Raw genomic sequence first — 16,035 nt, forward strand, 5'->3', positions numbered from 1 at the left:
TGGGACTATTGGGTGGAGATTGGAATTAGAAATGTGGGTGTTGTTGCTGAGGAAATAAAAGGGTGAGAATACGGCAAAGAATAAAGTTGATTATTGAGTTGAATTTCACTACTTGTTTCTCCATTAAAGTATCAAGCAGCTTTGTAGTTTGCTGAGTTAATTACACTGTAGTTTCGAGTTTGTAAGATGCTTACTTTACTATGGATGTTTTTGGTTTTGTTTTTAAATTTGGTATTGGTTCTAACTTTTAAGCATTTGATTGAAATTTTCTGTGGGTTGGGACTATTGGGTAGGAATTGGAATTAGAGATATGGATCAATCAAATTTCATTGCGAATATGGGAAGAAATCAAGTTGGAGTAATATCAAATATTGCTGTTTCATTTGACTTAGTTGACCTCACTTTCACTTCTTGAGAAACAAAAAGAACTTGCAGAGTACTCAAATTTCTATTATGTAGAGTGGTTTAGTCTTGATAGAGATAGAGTTGAGTAAATGTTGGTTATTTTCTGTTTCTTTAGTAAATACTTAAGCATGCATTTGGATTAGCTATTTAGCTTCATTGCTTATGCGCAACTTTTTGAAACCTTGTTTTTTTCCTTTATAACTGTACTTTTACCCACTTTCAGCAAACCAACAAAAAGCTTAGTATCAAAAAGTTGTTTATCCTTCAAAGAATTAATGAGCTTGGTAGTTTTTTATGTCCAACTACACTGTGGTTTCTATTTTGTAGGATGTTTACTTTTAAGTCGGTCCTTGTAATACAGAAATAAATTTGGTTTGGTTGTTGAGGTAAAACGTAAAAGATTATCAAGGTGTATAATTTATAGATGACATCAATCTGTTTTACTTATCTCTTTTAGATTTGGAGACTTTAGTTTTTGGAAGTATTTAAATTGAGTGCACTTGAAACAAGGGAAGAATAGGATAGCTTTGTGACCTTTTGAAAAAGAAGAAACAAGCATTTGAAACTATAGGTGCTATAAAGAAAGGTGTCAATTATCTCTAGCTCAAATTACCTTTCATTTCTCTGTAAGTACAACATGGAGGATGAGGTCATGGGTTGAAGATCTAATGGGTGTATGTACTGGCATATTAAAAAGAGTACTATAGTGAATGGACTACTTCAAATTGGTTCAAGTGTCTACGTAGAAAACAAAATCAAATTTGATGCCATCATACCAGTGATAAATCTTCTATTGCTTAAGTTGAAAGCATTAGAAGATAAACTGAATACTTGCATGTTGATGTTAATGGCACAAAGGATTTAAATTTTAAATAATTACTCCAAGACATTGGATTATTGCTATTGGTGCAATATCCTTGTTGCTTTTTTTCTTCAGCTGTTGGGTTTGATAGTGAATAGGGATATTTTAGACTTGGTGGTTTTTATTTTTTTCACCATTTGCTGTTTTTAGTATGTTGTTTTGGTCTTTCTGGATAACTGGTAGAGTAGCCTAACATTTGCTGAGTTATTTCTCTGTATTTGCGATAAATATCTTATGCATTAGTATAGCCAAAACTTCATCACTTTAGATATATTTGATACTTTTAGGATGTATGCTTCATCCTGTTGTGTTGTTAACCTGGTCATCCTTAAAGACAAGATGGAAATATGAAAATAAAAGTCAAAGAAATTTCATAAACTTAGACACCAGCATTATGAATGCCATTCTACCTTTGCTTTGGTGGTTTGTTTTTGTAGTGTGTTTTAATGAACTTATTTCATCATTCTATTTTATTTATTGTGCAAAAGTATTGCCATAGCTTGAAAAAAGTTGGATGCTTTATAAAGCTATACATTTTGTGCAAAAATGAAAATAAGTCAAGTCCAATTAGCAAGCATGTCTGTTTCTCTCATGTTTTGCCCCATTGCTATGACAAGAAGAGAGAATCAATTGCATCCTTTTTGAAACTCTTAGCAACCGGAAGAGAGAATCTATTACATCCTTTTTGAAACTCAAAGAACTCAATGTTAGCTTACTGGGAATGGAAAGGAATTAATGCATTTTTGGACATTCTGGCATAAAGTAAGCTTGAATTGTTTAATGGAAATCGGGATACCTTTGATGCTAATAGTATCATGTAATCGTAAAATTGATCTACATATACATTGAAAGTAGGCAAAACACAACGCTGAGGAAGAATAAATTAGTTGAAATTAAATTGGGCAAGTCAGAATTGGTTCTGGTTGGGGTAGTCCATAATATTGACCTTTCCTGGTTGTTCTTGGTTGCAAGCAGGGCTCTCTCCCAATAAAATATCTAGGTCTTCCTTTGGGTGTTAAATTCAAGGATAAGACCATATGGAATCCAATTTTGGAGAAAATGGAGAGGAGATTGGTAGGTTGGAAACGCTTATATTTATCCAAGGGAGGTAGAGTCACCCTAATCAAAATCACCCTATCTAATTTACCCACTTATTTTCTATCTTTATTTCCTATACTTGCTAGTGTAGCTAACCGAATTGAGAGGCTCCAGCGAAATTTCTTATGGGGCAGTTTTGGAGATGATCCTAAAATTCATTTGGTTAAATGGGCTATTGTTGTGCTCCTATTTCTTCGGGTGGCTTAGGGATAAGGAAGATAAGACTTTTCAATGAAACTTTACTTAGGAAGTGGCTTTGGAGATTTGGGATTGAGGAAGATGCCCTTTGGAGACAAGTGATAGAGATGAAATATGGATGTGTGTGTGTGGCCTTGGAGATTTGGGATTGAGGAAGATGCCCTTTGGAGACAAGTGATAGAGATGAAATATGGATGTGTGTGTTGGGGGGGGCTGTTGCTGGTGTACTAGATCTGTGATTGGCCCTTATGGTGTTGGTTTATAGAAAAATATCAGTCAGGGATGGCCTTCTTTCTCTTGCCATATTCTGTATGATATTGGTGATAGGTCTAGAGTGAAGTTTTGGCAAGACCGGTGGTGTGGAGAGATATCTCTTGCTGTTAGATATTCAAACTTGTTCAGATTTTGCATGAATAAGGATGCCAGCGTGGTTGAGCTTATGATGTCCACCAATGGTGTCATCTTTTGGGATGTGAGATTCTTTAGGGGTGTGCATGCTCGGGATCTAGAGGCTGTGTCAGACTTCATGGAAACCATATATGGTTCTCCTATAAGGGGGCTAGGTGAGGATAAAATGTGTTGGATTCTTAGCAAAAATAAGGGTTTCTTGGTTAGTGATTATTATAGAATTTTAGTTGGCTCAACTTTCTATGGTTTTCCTTGGAAAAGTATTTGGAAGCAGAAGATTCCCTCTAAGGTAGCTTTCTTTGTTTGGACTGCTACCTTAGGGAAATACTTGACGATTGATAATTTACGAAAAAGGAAGGTGTGGATTTTGGATTGGTGCTACATGTGTAAGAGAAATGGTGAATCGGTTGACCATCTATTCATTCATTGTCCTTTTGCTATGGATCTATGGTCTATGGTTTTGGGTCTTTTTGGAGTAACTTGAGTTATGCTGCACACTGTTTTGGGGTTGTTACGGTGTTGGCAAGGCAGCTTTAGTCGTCATTGAAATGGTTATATTTGGTCCATCATTCCTCATTGCTTATTGTGGTGTCTTTGGAGGGAGAGGAATAGTAGATGTTTTGAAGACATTGAGAGATCTATTTCGGACCTCAAGCTTCTCTTTTTTATAACTTTAAGGGATTGGTTGTTTGCTTTGCAAAATCAATCATTCCCTTCTTTTATTGATTTCCTAGACTCTTGCAATTTTTGTATTTGATTTCTTTTCCCTTGTTCACTCCTTGTGCACTAGGGTGTTCCTTTTTTATTGATATATCTTATTACTTATCAAAAAAAAAAAAAGTTACCTACCTCAGTACCTTTGTTAAATGGCTGACACCAGAAATGTTTGGAACAAAACACCAGTTTTTACTTTCTAGTAGATATATCTATATTTTGATAGGATGATAGGATTCCAATTTAAGTGTTCACTCCATGATGATTTTTCTTATCATCAAGCTAAGACATTAAGACACCAAGAAGGCAGGATTCAAATGCTACATCTCTTATTTGATGATTAAAAACTTTATTAATTAAGTTAATTGGAATTCACATTTCTAACAAATAGTTCAAATATTTAGTTAAATGCTCTAGTGTTGGAGCACGAACCATTTTTGCTTCATTATGGTTGTTGTTGGGACTCTTAGAGCATCCACATCAGTAGATGCAAAATTCTCGTTTATTTTACACGAAAAAACCTACTTTTTCTATTTTACACACCAATTTTTACAAAACACTCACATCAGTTTATCTATTTTACACATTTATTTAATAAAATATTCATTCTTTTACAATTTTTTATTATTCCCTTCCTCGTTGCCCCTCTCTCTCACAGACCCACAGTCCGTCACTACCAACGATCGCTCCACACCCAGCCACCATCATCAAGGAAAACCTACTCAATCCCAAACCCACTCAATCCCAAACCCATTAATCACCCACACAACCCAAAACCCAATCAAGCCAAATCATCACCCACCCAATCGGCGGTAAGATCATCAAAACCCACCAATGAACCAGAAAAGCCAAGCCGATCAAGATCAAAACCCATCGACCAAAAAACCAGGAAGAAGAAAAAAAAAAAAAAACCGGTAACCAACAGATCGGAGCGAGATCGAAGCCTCCAGCCTGAGCAAGATCAACACCTCACAGCATCGCCACCTCCTCGCGATAGCCGCCGGCTTCAAGCTCAACCAAAAATGGATCAAAACCCACGAGATTCTAGGCGACAGACCCGTCGGAGAACTCCGTTCATGTTGTAGGCGACAGACTCGTTCGACGACTCGACTTGCTTGACCTTGTTCTCATCGGCGGCGATGGCAATCAGTGGAAGCTAGAGGAAGAAAAATTGATGAGATGAGAGAAAGAGAGAGCTGTGCTGTGCGTCTAAGTGAGAGTGAGAGCAAAGACAAGAGAGAGAAAAAACTATTAAAAAATTAAATACACATGCTACAGTGCCCGTGTAAATTTACACGGATACTGTAGCTCGTTGAAAAATTTAGAAGACTTTACACATTTTTAAACGGACTGATGTGGAGTGTTTTTGGTTCAAAATGTGTATTTTACATATTTATAAAAGAGCTATGTGCTATATTATCCACGGGCCTTCTAGAATACTTGTTCAAAAAAATATTAAATGAAGCACGAAGGCATGGATAAAGTCTATTTGTAAAATTGTATATTTAGATAATAACTGTAGCAAGTTATAAAATTTGAACAATGGTAATAACCTAGTGTGGTGTGAGATTCTTTCATGAACTTTAGCTACAGGATTGGCTATTAGAGAGAATTGTATTTAAGAAACTAGATGCAAATGCTCCAAGAGAGTTTTTTATTTATTTATTTATTTATTTATTTTTTATTATTTTTTTTATCTTGCATTTATTGGGAAATTTTGCTAATTGGATTTGGGCTTTTTGCAAAGCCTATGAACCTATAAATAGTGCATTGTGCATATCAAATACTCGCAGATGTTTTGCATTTGTTAACCCAATTACCATTTGCAAAGCCCATGGAAAAGTTTTTGTGTTTGACAACCTCAAATCCTCAATAAATGTTAGCCCAATTACCATTAATGCAGGCAGACTTGATCTCACAAATTGAGCACTTCAAAAGGCATTAATCCCCTTAAAGCAACAAACTAAATTGAACTAGGCCAGTCAGATCAAATTGCATTATTTGGTGTAAAATCAAACCAAACCTAACCTCCTATAGAGTTATTATTGGGTACTTCGAGAGCATACTTCTCTCCTCTCACATAGGAGTGACTCCTATGTGAGAGAATGAGTATACTCCTGAAGTATCTAATAAATTTCTCCTCCCATGTCCCATAGATCCCATTGTTGAAAAAGTTCCGATTGTGTCAATATCAGAGGACCGAGGATTTAAACAAATAATAAATTAAGAAAAATTATTATAGATAATTATCTGATTTATAATGCCACATAATCTTTAAAATTGAGAAATTAATCCCCTTAACTTTACTTGCTATTGCAAAAAGCCCTTAACCATTATGAGTATTTGTCAAATTACAGATGAGTTCAGTCAAATTGCCCCCTAACTCTCATCCAAAACATTCAAAATGCACTTACAAGCCATAGACGCTCACAATTAGAAATTCATACAATGTCATTGAATATTTTTGGTTTGATAAAAAATAAATAATGGTTGGGAACTATTTGTAATTTTGGATGAATTCGGAGTTAATTGCTTAAATTCAGACTTTAGGGAGCACATTATGAATTGGATAATTGTTTAAACTTGAAAGTTTTTTTTAAACATGTGGCCCTGGCCTCAAGTAAATCTAGCATTTGCCATGAATGAAAGGTTAAGGAGAAATGCTCGACCTACCTTCTCTAATGTCACCCATAAGCAATAATAAATTCTAACATTATCGAAAGGAGGTGACAAAATCAATATATCAATCATATCTTGGATATCCATCTGTATTTTTTTTGTAATGATTCTGATGTTGGTATTCCGCCCGATACATTTCAGGATTCCACCCCCCCCCCCCCCTCCATTTGTATATGTACAAAATATTTCCATCACACATTATTTTTATGTTATTTTTTCTTAGTATCTCTCAAAATATGAGATTTCTCAATTTTTTTGGGGGGACAATATTTAAGATACCATACTATCGTACCAAAGACCAAAGTATGGTGATATGTCAAGTTGTCAACAATATTTAAAACCAAGAAATCTCCTATAAAGCCAGAGAAAGGGCCGTGTATAATTTTGTGCATTTACACCAGAAAGCTGTGTTTTTTAGGATCAAAACACATGCAATCTCCCATCCTACAATTCCTAAATACTTCTGGTATGATGGTACGGTAGCTTACAGCTTACCTTTGAAATGGGAGGAATCCATGGTTTCATGGCAATTCATACTTGAAGAATGTGCTTTCACTGATGACCCGTTGGATTGAACAGGTGATCTAGTGACTCAAGTTGCACGAAAGATTACCACATACTTGAAAAGTTAAAACAATTAGTTTCATTCTTTGAGTCCCATAAACAAACAAAAGCTCTGGCAAAGAAGATTTTTTTTTTTGCTGCAATTGTTACAACACATGGGGTTTTGGGGAGGTGGGGTGGGGGTGGGGGGATTTGGATAATGGTTATCCTTATAAAGAAGGACCAGACAATACCACTAACTTACAAGGAGATTGGCCTAGGATAAATCTTTCTTCAATTATAATCAATTCATTGATTTTCAACACAAGACCAAAAATGAAAAGGTTTATGGAAAGTCCGACTGCCTTCGCAATCTGGGAGAATTCTCCCAAAAAAATAAGTGTCCACACAACAAGTTAGGAGCCAAATCCAAACGAATGCAATCATTCCCAGTATACTGTGTTAGCCGATGAAAAGTTTCATTTTTTAAAGCAATAGGAGATCCAGCCATTTTGCTCCAAATATCCCTTGCTCCTAAAAATAGACAAGGCTTTCAAACAAGATAGAAAAGGTTTCTGATGATGAGTCATGTAAATGAAACATTCATAAAGCATGAAAGTCCTTTACATTGATGGTATCTGGAAATCTGAAGTAGCAGCAATGAATCAAATGACTGACCTTGTTTGCTTTATAAATTTGTTGGGAGGTTGACCCTCCAAATTCACTTAAGACTGTTGCAGATGCCTAAACTCATGACAATCAACTCCAACTTCACTGAGTGCCAAGAAAAGTCTTGGCCCTATCTTTGCCAACATCAGCTTGAAACCAACTGAAGTTGAATTGGCACTGCTCTTATCGCTTACAGAGGCATCCTCGGTGAGGGAGCCTATTAAATAACCTTTCATATATGCATCACAGGCCTTAAGGATGTAATAACCACGCTTCCTGAAATGGTCTCTGACAAGCTCTTCAAAGTCCTAGACAAGACATTAAGTTGGTGAGCTGATTGCAAAGCCGAGTGTCATCAAATAAAGTACTTCTTTACTGATACAGTTTGGGAAGCATCTAAATGTTCATTTTAAAACTATCTTTCATAAGAAGGAATTAAAGATCCCATAACCATTTGACTATATAATACCTTGTGACCTAACTTTATATAATCCCTTTATCATGTGTAAGGTTTACATATTGAATATACAGCTGATTGTCAGCAATATAATTGTAGAGTTCACAAAACTCAATAATGGATTCTGACCCAAATAAGGGAGCTTGCCAATCACACTCCCATGTTGATCAACACCACCATGAATGCACAGAATATCATTCCTAATGCATACTTTGCATAAAAGACTGCTGTGCATTGAGGTAAGCAAGACTGAGACTAAAACTGCCATTTGGTGCAAAGGTGGAAAGCCAATCTAAGTGAAATGAAACCCCCACCTTGGTTAGCAAGAAAACAAAAAGGAGAAAAAAATGAAGCTAAGTGGTGCAAGTGTGAAGTGTGGCTTGAAGGGAAGTTGGAGATCAAACTTTGGACAAAATTTTGGGCAAATAGCATATAACCGTGATAATTAACTAGAAAGAAGGCAATTCAAACCGATGAAAAGTAAAACAGAATATTGAAATGTGATGTACTACCTTGGGTGGCTTCCTCAAAAGATACATCATTGTCTTGCAGTTCAGCAAGAAAGTATTCTCATTGTATGACAATGAATTTTTCTCTCCTTCAGCTGTCCCAATCTGCTTATCATACCCAGCTTCATTAAAATATGGCTTAGAATTTAGCACTAACCCTTGGAGTGAAACTAGCACTTGTAAGATACTAGAAGACTTTGGATCCCAGACTTCATTTCCTTTGCCAGTCCATGTATTTAAAAGGCTAAGGCACACCTTGCCTTCCTCATATAAATTTGGATTTATCCGCCAGCCACCAGAATGATAGTATGCTGACTGCATATCACAGACTAAGTCAGAAAACAGATAGATTCAACCCTATTTTGTGTTAAAGTCAACAAAAATGTCTTGAGATTGGCTCAAACAATCAGTTCGCAAAGCTTCTAGACCAAAGATAGAATTTAGAGATTAACATCAGGATATCTTACCGGTGGAACATCAGGGTACTCTGGTGGAAGGTGAAAATCAAAGAAGAAGAGGCCATCCTGGTAAGGCGTCCCATATGCCCCAACTATAACTGCCCTTAAGAGATCCATTCGATCTTCATAAACTCGTACATAGATTGTACCTGTTAAGAATTTTGATGCTTTAAAACCTAAAGTTGCTAAAATAGGACCTGATTGTCAAAATCTCTCATCAAGCATATGATTTGATATACAAAAGTATTTCTTACCAGGGAGGTTATTCTGTAGTATGCTCCAATCTTGTTGAACCTTCTTAAACCACCTCCTTCCATTGTTATTCTGCAAGTGAAATTCATTGGAAAAAATGTTAAAACAAAAAAGTAATCCTTGTGTGCATGAGAGTGATAACTGAAAAAATATGAAGGGGCATTAGGAGATAATATGTTACATATTACAGATTATAAAATAAAAATGCTTAAATTAATTCATATCGCAAGAATACAGTGATTCACTTTAAACAAAAACTTTGTTGTTGAATGCTTTTTAAAATGTCAAAGGGTAAACATTGAGAAATTAAGCAAAATAATACAATAAAAAAATGAAAATACAAACATAAAAATAAGCATAACCACACAATTTTTTTCCTTCTCTATGATAAACATTCATTCTCTAAGTTCAAAATTTTCATTCCTCCTAATAAGATTACAGCTTCCTAGTTTCTGCTCTCAATATTTTTATGTAACCTTCCTATCTATTTTTAATAATACATCCACAAACATAAGAAGATTTGGTCTCTGGTCCTTATTTGGAGTTTCTTGTGTAATGCCAAACTCAGTGAAGGATCTTTTAGCTTGTTGGAGAGGAGGCTATAAGAGTCATCAAATTTTGGTGTGTGGAATGCTATCCCATTGTTCGATGTGGTGCATTTGGAGGGATCTTAATTCTAGGACACTTGACAGGATCGAAGCCTCATTGCTTCAATTGAAACCCATGAGTTTTAGATCTTTGTTTGACTGGCTAAGGAATTTGGGGGTTTTAGTTTTGCCACTTTTTTTCTTTTTTTTGAATCGCTTATTCTTTGTAATTTTAGATATCAATATGTTGTGTTGCTTAGCCCCTTTTTTTTCTTCAATAAAATTTTATTACTTAAAAAAACAAAAGGCATTTACCTGTCCATATGCGCCAAGGAAATAATGGTCCAAGGGATCTTTAGCTGTATCAAAGTGTTTGAAACTGCAAGTATTATCATCATCAGAACATGCTGGAGGATATGATTCTTCAGCAGAATCAGCACTTAAGCCACATAAAGCTTCTGCTGCTTCAAACACTTCTTGGGCCTCTGGGGTGACCTCTTCTTTAATTTCCATACCACATTGATCAATTACATTTAATTTCTGAGAGCTAGACTCATCACTAGGATCTTTTACCTCAGAAATCTTTATTGTCTTCTCGGATTCAAGCTCACTTTCAACTTTGGAATCCAAACAGCTTGGATCTAAATTCTTTTGTCCCCGTGAGAAAATTCCAGTGGCCAGTTTTGTTACATATCGTAGTGCAGCTAAGGGAACTGAAAATGCTGAATTTTTGCCAGAATTCTCTCCACTTTCTTCAAGGTCAGAGTTGATGTCAATGTCGGTGGCATTATGCTGCCCATCTTCCTGAACATAGTTGACTTGCATCATACACTTATTCAAAAAAAAAAAGACATGTAATATTGGGAAAATCACAGGTCTTGTACTAGCAAATTACAAGCATGCCATAAGAATAGAATATAAATTAAGCACATGTGGTAGGACAATTTGGCCATCGGACATTCCCAACACCAAATAAAAAAAAGTATATATTTGTTTCCCAATCCTAATATTGAGAAAAGAAAAATCCTAATATTGAAAAAAAAAACCAAACAAACCTCTTGAGCATTCTCAAGGGTGTCCATCTCATCATCATTTACCGTTTCCCAACTAGCAGCATCATCACTAACTTCACTCCCAGCAGCCATTGACTCATCATCATCATCTCGACCAACAACATATATTGCTTGAGGTCCAACCTAACAGAGTAAGAAAGAAGAAATAATCAAATCAACCACCATTAAAACTCTATCAAAAAAAGAAAAAGATACTACAAAATGATTCTCCCTTAAGCTGCCTTTTAGAGTCAAACAAATAAAACAAAGAAAGAAAATAAAGTTAAAATATCACAACAATTTTATCCCAGACCCACATTATGAGATTTCATGTTGCATTTTCTTCTCCATCTATTGAGCAACAAAACAGACCATTTGAGTAACCATCAGACACCTCCCATGAGGTTTCTACACTTATCTTTGATACTTTCTTTTTGATGACGAGGAACCCTGGAGACCATGCAGAGTATCGTGTCTTTCTTATCTCCGATACTCTCTTGATGTTTAGGTGACATTAATTCTCCATTTGTTCAAATTTAGCCACTTCATGTAGCTACCAAATTTTTTTTACCTCTAATTTACATGAAATATCATTGAAATTTGGAATAAAACAGCTTTCATCCTTTTCCACCAAAGAGGTAAAATGTGTTGGAAATATATTATAAATTTATATCAGAAGAACAGTTTTAGTTACAAGACTAAAGGAAACAGAATATGTAAGTTTTCTGTTCATAAAGGTAATAAAAAGTGCAGAATATTATTAGGAAAGTATTTACCGTTGAAACCATCCCATCTGCCCATGTGACTTCAATATCACCATTCTTGAGACCAGTTATATTCCCAACCCAAGAGAGATCTGTGAAGTTATTAGAAGCTTTACTTCCAGATGCATCATCAACTTTCTTACTTCCTGAGCGCTTTTTCATATCCCGTTTAACCTCATTTGGTCCATTTTGATGCTTTGGTTCCTCAGCAGAGTCCACACCAGAAGCTGTTTCTGCAGGAACAGAAACGGGAGACAATCGAACAACTACATCCCCATAGCAGTAATCATAATCTGGATGCCCTTCCAATTCATAGACGCTTACAACTTCCTCCATGTCAAACTCTCGAGGATCTTCTGCTCGGGCAACTGGCTTTAACCACCTCACACAGGCAGTTCTCTCCTTCGCGTTAACACTTTTCACAACCCCAACACGCCTGGCTTCACCAACATCATCACCATCATCAGAGGCCTTCTCCACCACATACTGTTCGGCAACAAATTCATGATCACCAGGACTATCAATAGGAATTAACCTTGTTGAATCCAGTCTGCAACCTGTCGTTCCATCCTGCCATGCCACATCAACTTTTGTCCTAGAATTGACAATCAAAAGGGCTCTTTCATAACTTTCCTCTTTCTTTCGAGCCTTCTTGTCCCTCCTAACCACAACTTTACGGATCTTCTTGCGATGAAGAGGCCAAGATTCATGGACAGGCTCCTTCGAAACTGACAATGAACTACCGCAAGAGCTAGACTCGGGCTCGTTTCTTTCACCATTTTTATCATTTCCATCCACTGCAGCAACTGGATCAAGATCCATGGATTCAGTATTTCCAGTTGATTCCTCCAATGAAACCTCTTCTGAATCACAACCACTTCCCATTTGAGTGAAATCTAATTCTCCGTTGGCAGAATCGTGAAGTTCTAATTTTGATAAACCTTTGTCTAAGGGATTGGAGGATGAAAGTGCCAATGATGGAAAAAGACACCAGTCACCCAATTGCCAATTTGCATGAGCAAAACAGGATAACAGTTTTAAGTTCTTTGGACTCTGCTCTTCAGCGGGGGCAGTGGAAGAATCAGGTCCATAGCCAGCGGATGCTATCCAATAAATAAAAACTGATCCAACTGTAACCTTTGTAACGGTACCTTCCAACCGAGTAGCTTTCCACAAGCCAGATATCCACCTAGAATTCTTGAAAACTGATGAAGAACTGGCCCTTACACGTTGGCCTGGATAATATGGAAAATGCCCATCTTCAAGGATATTCTTGGAAATTGGTTTTAGACGGAGTGGCTCAGCTTTCGAAACTTTACACACAGAACCATCATCAAACAACACAGTCACATTATCTAAAACATCATCAATTCTACCTAGCCAGGGACCAAGGACCACATAGTCACCCACAGTGAAATCCCTCACACGTTTCAAGTCTTTGGATGAAACACCTTGTATAGTAGATCCATCAGGAGCTAACAAATCAACAGAGATATTAACATCAACCACAACACCCACTTGCCCAGTTGGGTCTGAAGCAGAAGCAACAAAATCTCCATGTAAGAATCCACGGTCAACAACTTTTACATCATGAATATTTTCAGTCGACTCAGTTTCATCAATCCAAAGTACTCGAACCTGATCAGCTAGAAGAGGACCACTTTTTCCACCACCTCTGTCCCAATCACCATTGCCATTGGAAATACTATTTCCATCACCATCTTCTTCCTCATTTTCATCACCATCATCGTCGTCATCCCCGTCATCATCATCCTCTTCATCAGTAATGCTGCTATCTGAATCCGTATCCCCAGAAGCTTCAGTTACTATCCCAATTTTATTTTTGCTATTGTTCAACACAACATCTTGCCTATAAATATATGGAATGTTATGCTTGTAACTGGTAGCATCATTAGGTGTGCAAACTTCATTGCTTTCACTATCTACATTTGGATCACAAACAAGCCCACTTGGCATAGAACCACCTTGGTTAGAAGAATTATTATTATCATGAGCACTAGTGGCAGGCTCATCAACTTTACGGACAGTGTCATCCTGTTCATTTGCCATCTAAAAAAAAATACAAGAACAAGATAAGACACTACTATTCCCAATCTTGCCATTCAACCCAAAATCATGTAATTAAAAATTCCTCCGCATGCAAGATGCAACATATTACTGTCTCCATTTTTCCTTTTTTTTTTTTTCTTTTTTTAATGGTTGTTACACACACACATCCAATTATTATTATTATTATTTTTGTTGTGATAAGTACACACACATCCAATAAATCTTGAACTCACAACCTCAACTTCCACCTCACTTTTATAAGGGAGGAGATGTTGTTTGAGCTAGAGTTCACTCGAATATTACAGACTTTCTTAAAAGAGATTAAAACTATGACAGTTTTCTGGGAGAAATCGAGAAAATAAAGAGACTATAATTTTTCAGGTATTGTAATTCTTTTTGCTTCGTCCCTAAGAAACAAAACACCCACCTAAATCAGAGCCATTCTACAGAAAAAATTGATTGCCGCATTTTGGGAAATTATCTAGATATCAATTAATATTTCTTACCTCCACACTCTAAGCACAAATATAGTTTTTACAGATTATTTAGTAGGCAATTTCAAAGAGGATAGAGGGGAGAAAATCCTTCTTTGATTGCCAATTGAGAGGGCTACAACAATTTTCTTTTTCTTTCTTTCTTATTAATTATAATTATTACAGCACAACAATGCATTAATTATTTATCCTTTCCTTGGTCACCTCAAAGCTATTTATCAAACCCTAATCTCACACAATTCAAATTAACAAAAAAACTAGAGTTAAATGTCAAAGCCAGTGAACCTTATTTAATTGTAAATTTAAATGGCTATCACAAAGTGTTTTTTTTATATAAAAAAAAAAAGAACCATAAGCACACCAATGCATTGATTATTTATCCTCAGTCAACTTAAAGCTAATTATCAAACCCCAATCTCATACAATTCAAATTAACAACAAAACTAGAGCTCAATGTTAAAGCCAATAAACTTTATTTGATTGCCAAATAAGAGGGCTATAACAAAAGTTATAAAAAAAAAAAAAAAACTATGAGCACAACAATACATTGATTATTTATCCTTGGTCACCTTGAAGCTAATTTTCAAACCCTAATCTCTCCCATTCCAAGTTAACAACAAAACTAGAGCTAAATGTCAAAGCCAATAAACCTTCTTTGATTGTCAATTTGAAGGGTTATCACAAAATTTTCTTCTTTAACCATAAGCACACTAATGCACATTGATTATTTATCCTGATTCATCTTGAAGCTAATTATCAAACCATAATCTCACACAATTCAAATTAACCAAAAAAAAGAAAAAAGAAAAAAGAAACTAGAGCTAATTGCCAAAGCCAATAAACCTTCTTTGATTCTCAATTCAGAGGGCCATCACACAAGTTTTTTATTTTATTTTATTTTTAAAAACCATAAGCACACCTATGCATTGATTATCTATATCAAACCCTAATCTCAATAACTCAAATTAACAATAATAAACCTTCTTTGATTGTCAATTCAAAGGGCTATTACATTTTTTTTTTTTTAATAATAAAATTACCATAATCACAACAATGCATTGATTAAATATACCCAGTCACCTTAAAAAACTAATAATCAAACCCTAATCTCAAAAAATTCAAATTCACAACAAAACCAGAGCTAAATGTCGAAATCAATAAAACCCAAAAACACAGAGACACTATAATTCACTCATCACATGATAACAAACTCACAATCTCATCCAAGCCAATCAATCAGAATCAGATACAATACAGCAACAATTAATATCAACCAAAAAAAAATTAAAAATTGAAAATAACAAATTTTCAAATTGAATTACAGCTCCAAGAACCCTAGCCCAGCTCAAAATAAAAAAAATTCACCGATCATAAAATTAATCAAATATTTAACAATATAAAACCGTGAAAAAAAAAATTCAAGAATTCAAAAAATTAAGCTACAATATTGAGCTGGATTCAAGATCTTTAACGAGATGAGAAATTAAATATAATTTAATTAAAAAAGATTAATAGAAATTGATTTTTTACCTAAATGGAATTCGAAGAATTCGAAACACAGAGAGAGAATCGAAGAAGAAGGATTAAACGCTGCGTTTTTTAGAAATGCGAAGAGAGAGACGAAGCTTTTTGGCTCTTCTTCTCTGTGTGTGAGAGGAGGGGCAGAGTGGTAATTTTCAGGTTTGTCCGAAATGTTTGGGTTTAAATAGTGTGGTGGCACGGGGGGTGGGGGTGTGAAATGACGAGAATGACCCTTGTGTTTACGGTGGTGGTGATGATGATTGATTTTATCACCGCCGTTTGATTTGAGGACCGG

At 35.6% G+C, this 16,035-nt stretch overlaps 1 protein-coding gene across 3 annotated transcripts; it reads right to left on the minus strand.

The window, feature by feature from the left end:
* Window positions 1–7,323: 7,323 nt before the first annotated feature.
* On the minus strand, window positions 7,324–15,909 carry LOC115967794 (probable ubiquitin-conjugating enzyme E2 23). 3 transcript variants are annotated; one of them, XM_031086940.1, is made up of 9 exons: window positions 15,750–15,908; window positions 11,668–13,725; window positions 10,895–11,035; window positions 10,155–10,643; window positions 9,255–9,324; window positions 9,010–9,149; window positions 8,546–8,857; window positions 7,586–7,884; window positions 7,324–7,441 (listed from the first exon to the last, which is right to left on the minus strand). In XM_031086940.1, the coding sequence occupies exons 2-8, from the start codon at window positions 13,723–13,725 to the stop codon at window positions 7,633–7,635; spliced, it is 3,462 nt and encodes a 1,153-aa protein (XP_030942800.1). In that variant the 5' UTR covers window positions 15,750–15,908; the 3' UTR covers window positions 7,324–7,441; window positions 7,586–7,632. The 3 variants fall into 3 exon arrangements, with proteins under 3 accessions (XP_030942800.1, XP_030942801.1, XP_030942799.1); XM_031086941.1 differs by having other exon boundaries at window positions 7,324–7,884; window positions 10,937–11,035; window positions 15,750–15,909; XM_031086939.1 differs by having other exon boundaries at window positions 7,324–7,884.
* Between the last annotated feature and the right edge of the window lie 126 nt (window positions 15,910–16,035).

The sequence above is a fragment of the Quercus lobata genome, chromosome 11, assembly GCF_001633185.2.
Source record: "Quercus lobata isolate SW786 chromosome 11, ValleyOak3.0 Primary Assembly, whole genome shotgun sequence".
Classification (NCBI taxonomy): domain Eukaryota; kingdom Viridiplantae; phylum Streptophyta; class Magnoliopsida; order Fagales; family Fagaceae; genus Quercus; species Quercus lobata.

Coding starts and splice junctions, on each gene's coding strand:
- LOC115967794 (XM_031086940.1), bottom strand. CDS start 13,725: ATGGCAAATGAACAGGATGACACTGTCCGTAAAGTTGATGAGCCTGCC. Junction 11,036..11,667: donor CAGATGGGATGGTTTCAACG/GTAAATACTTTC, acceptor TTACTCTGTTAG/GTTGGACCTCAAGCAATATA. Junction 9,150..9,254: donor ACTACAGAATAACCTCCCTG/GTAAGAAATACT, acceptor AATTCTTAACAG/GTACAATCTATGTACGAGTT.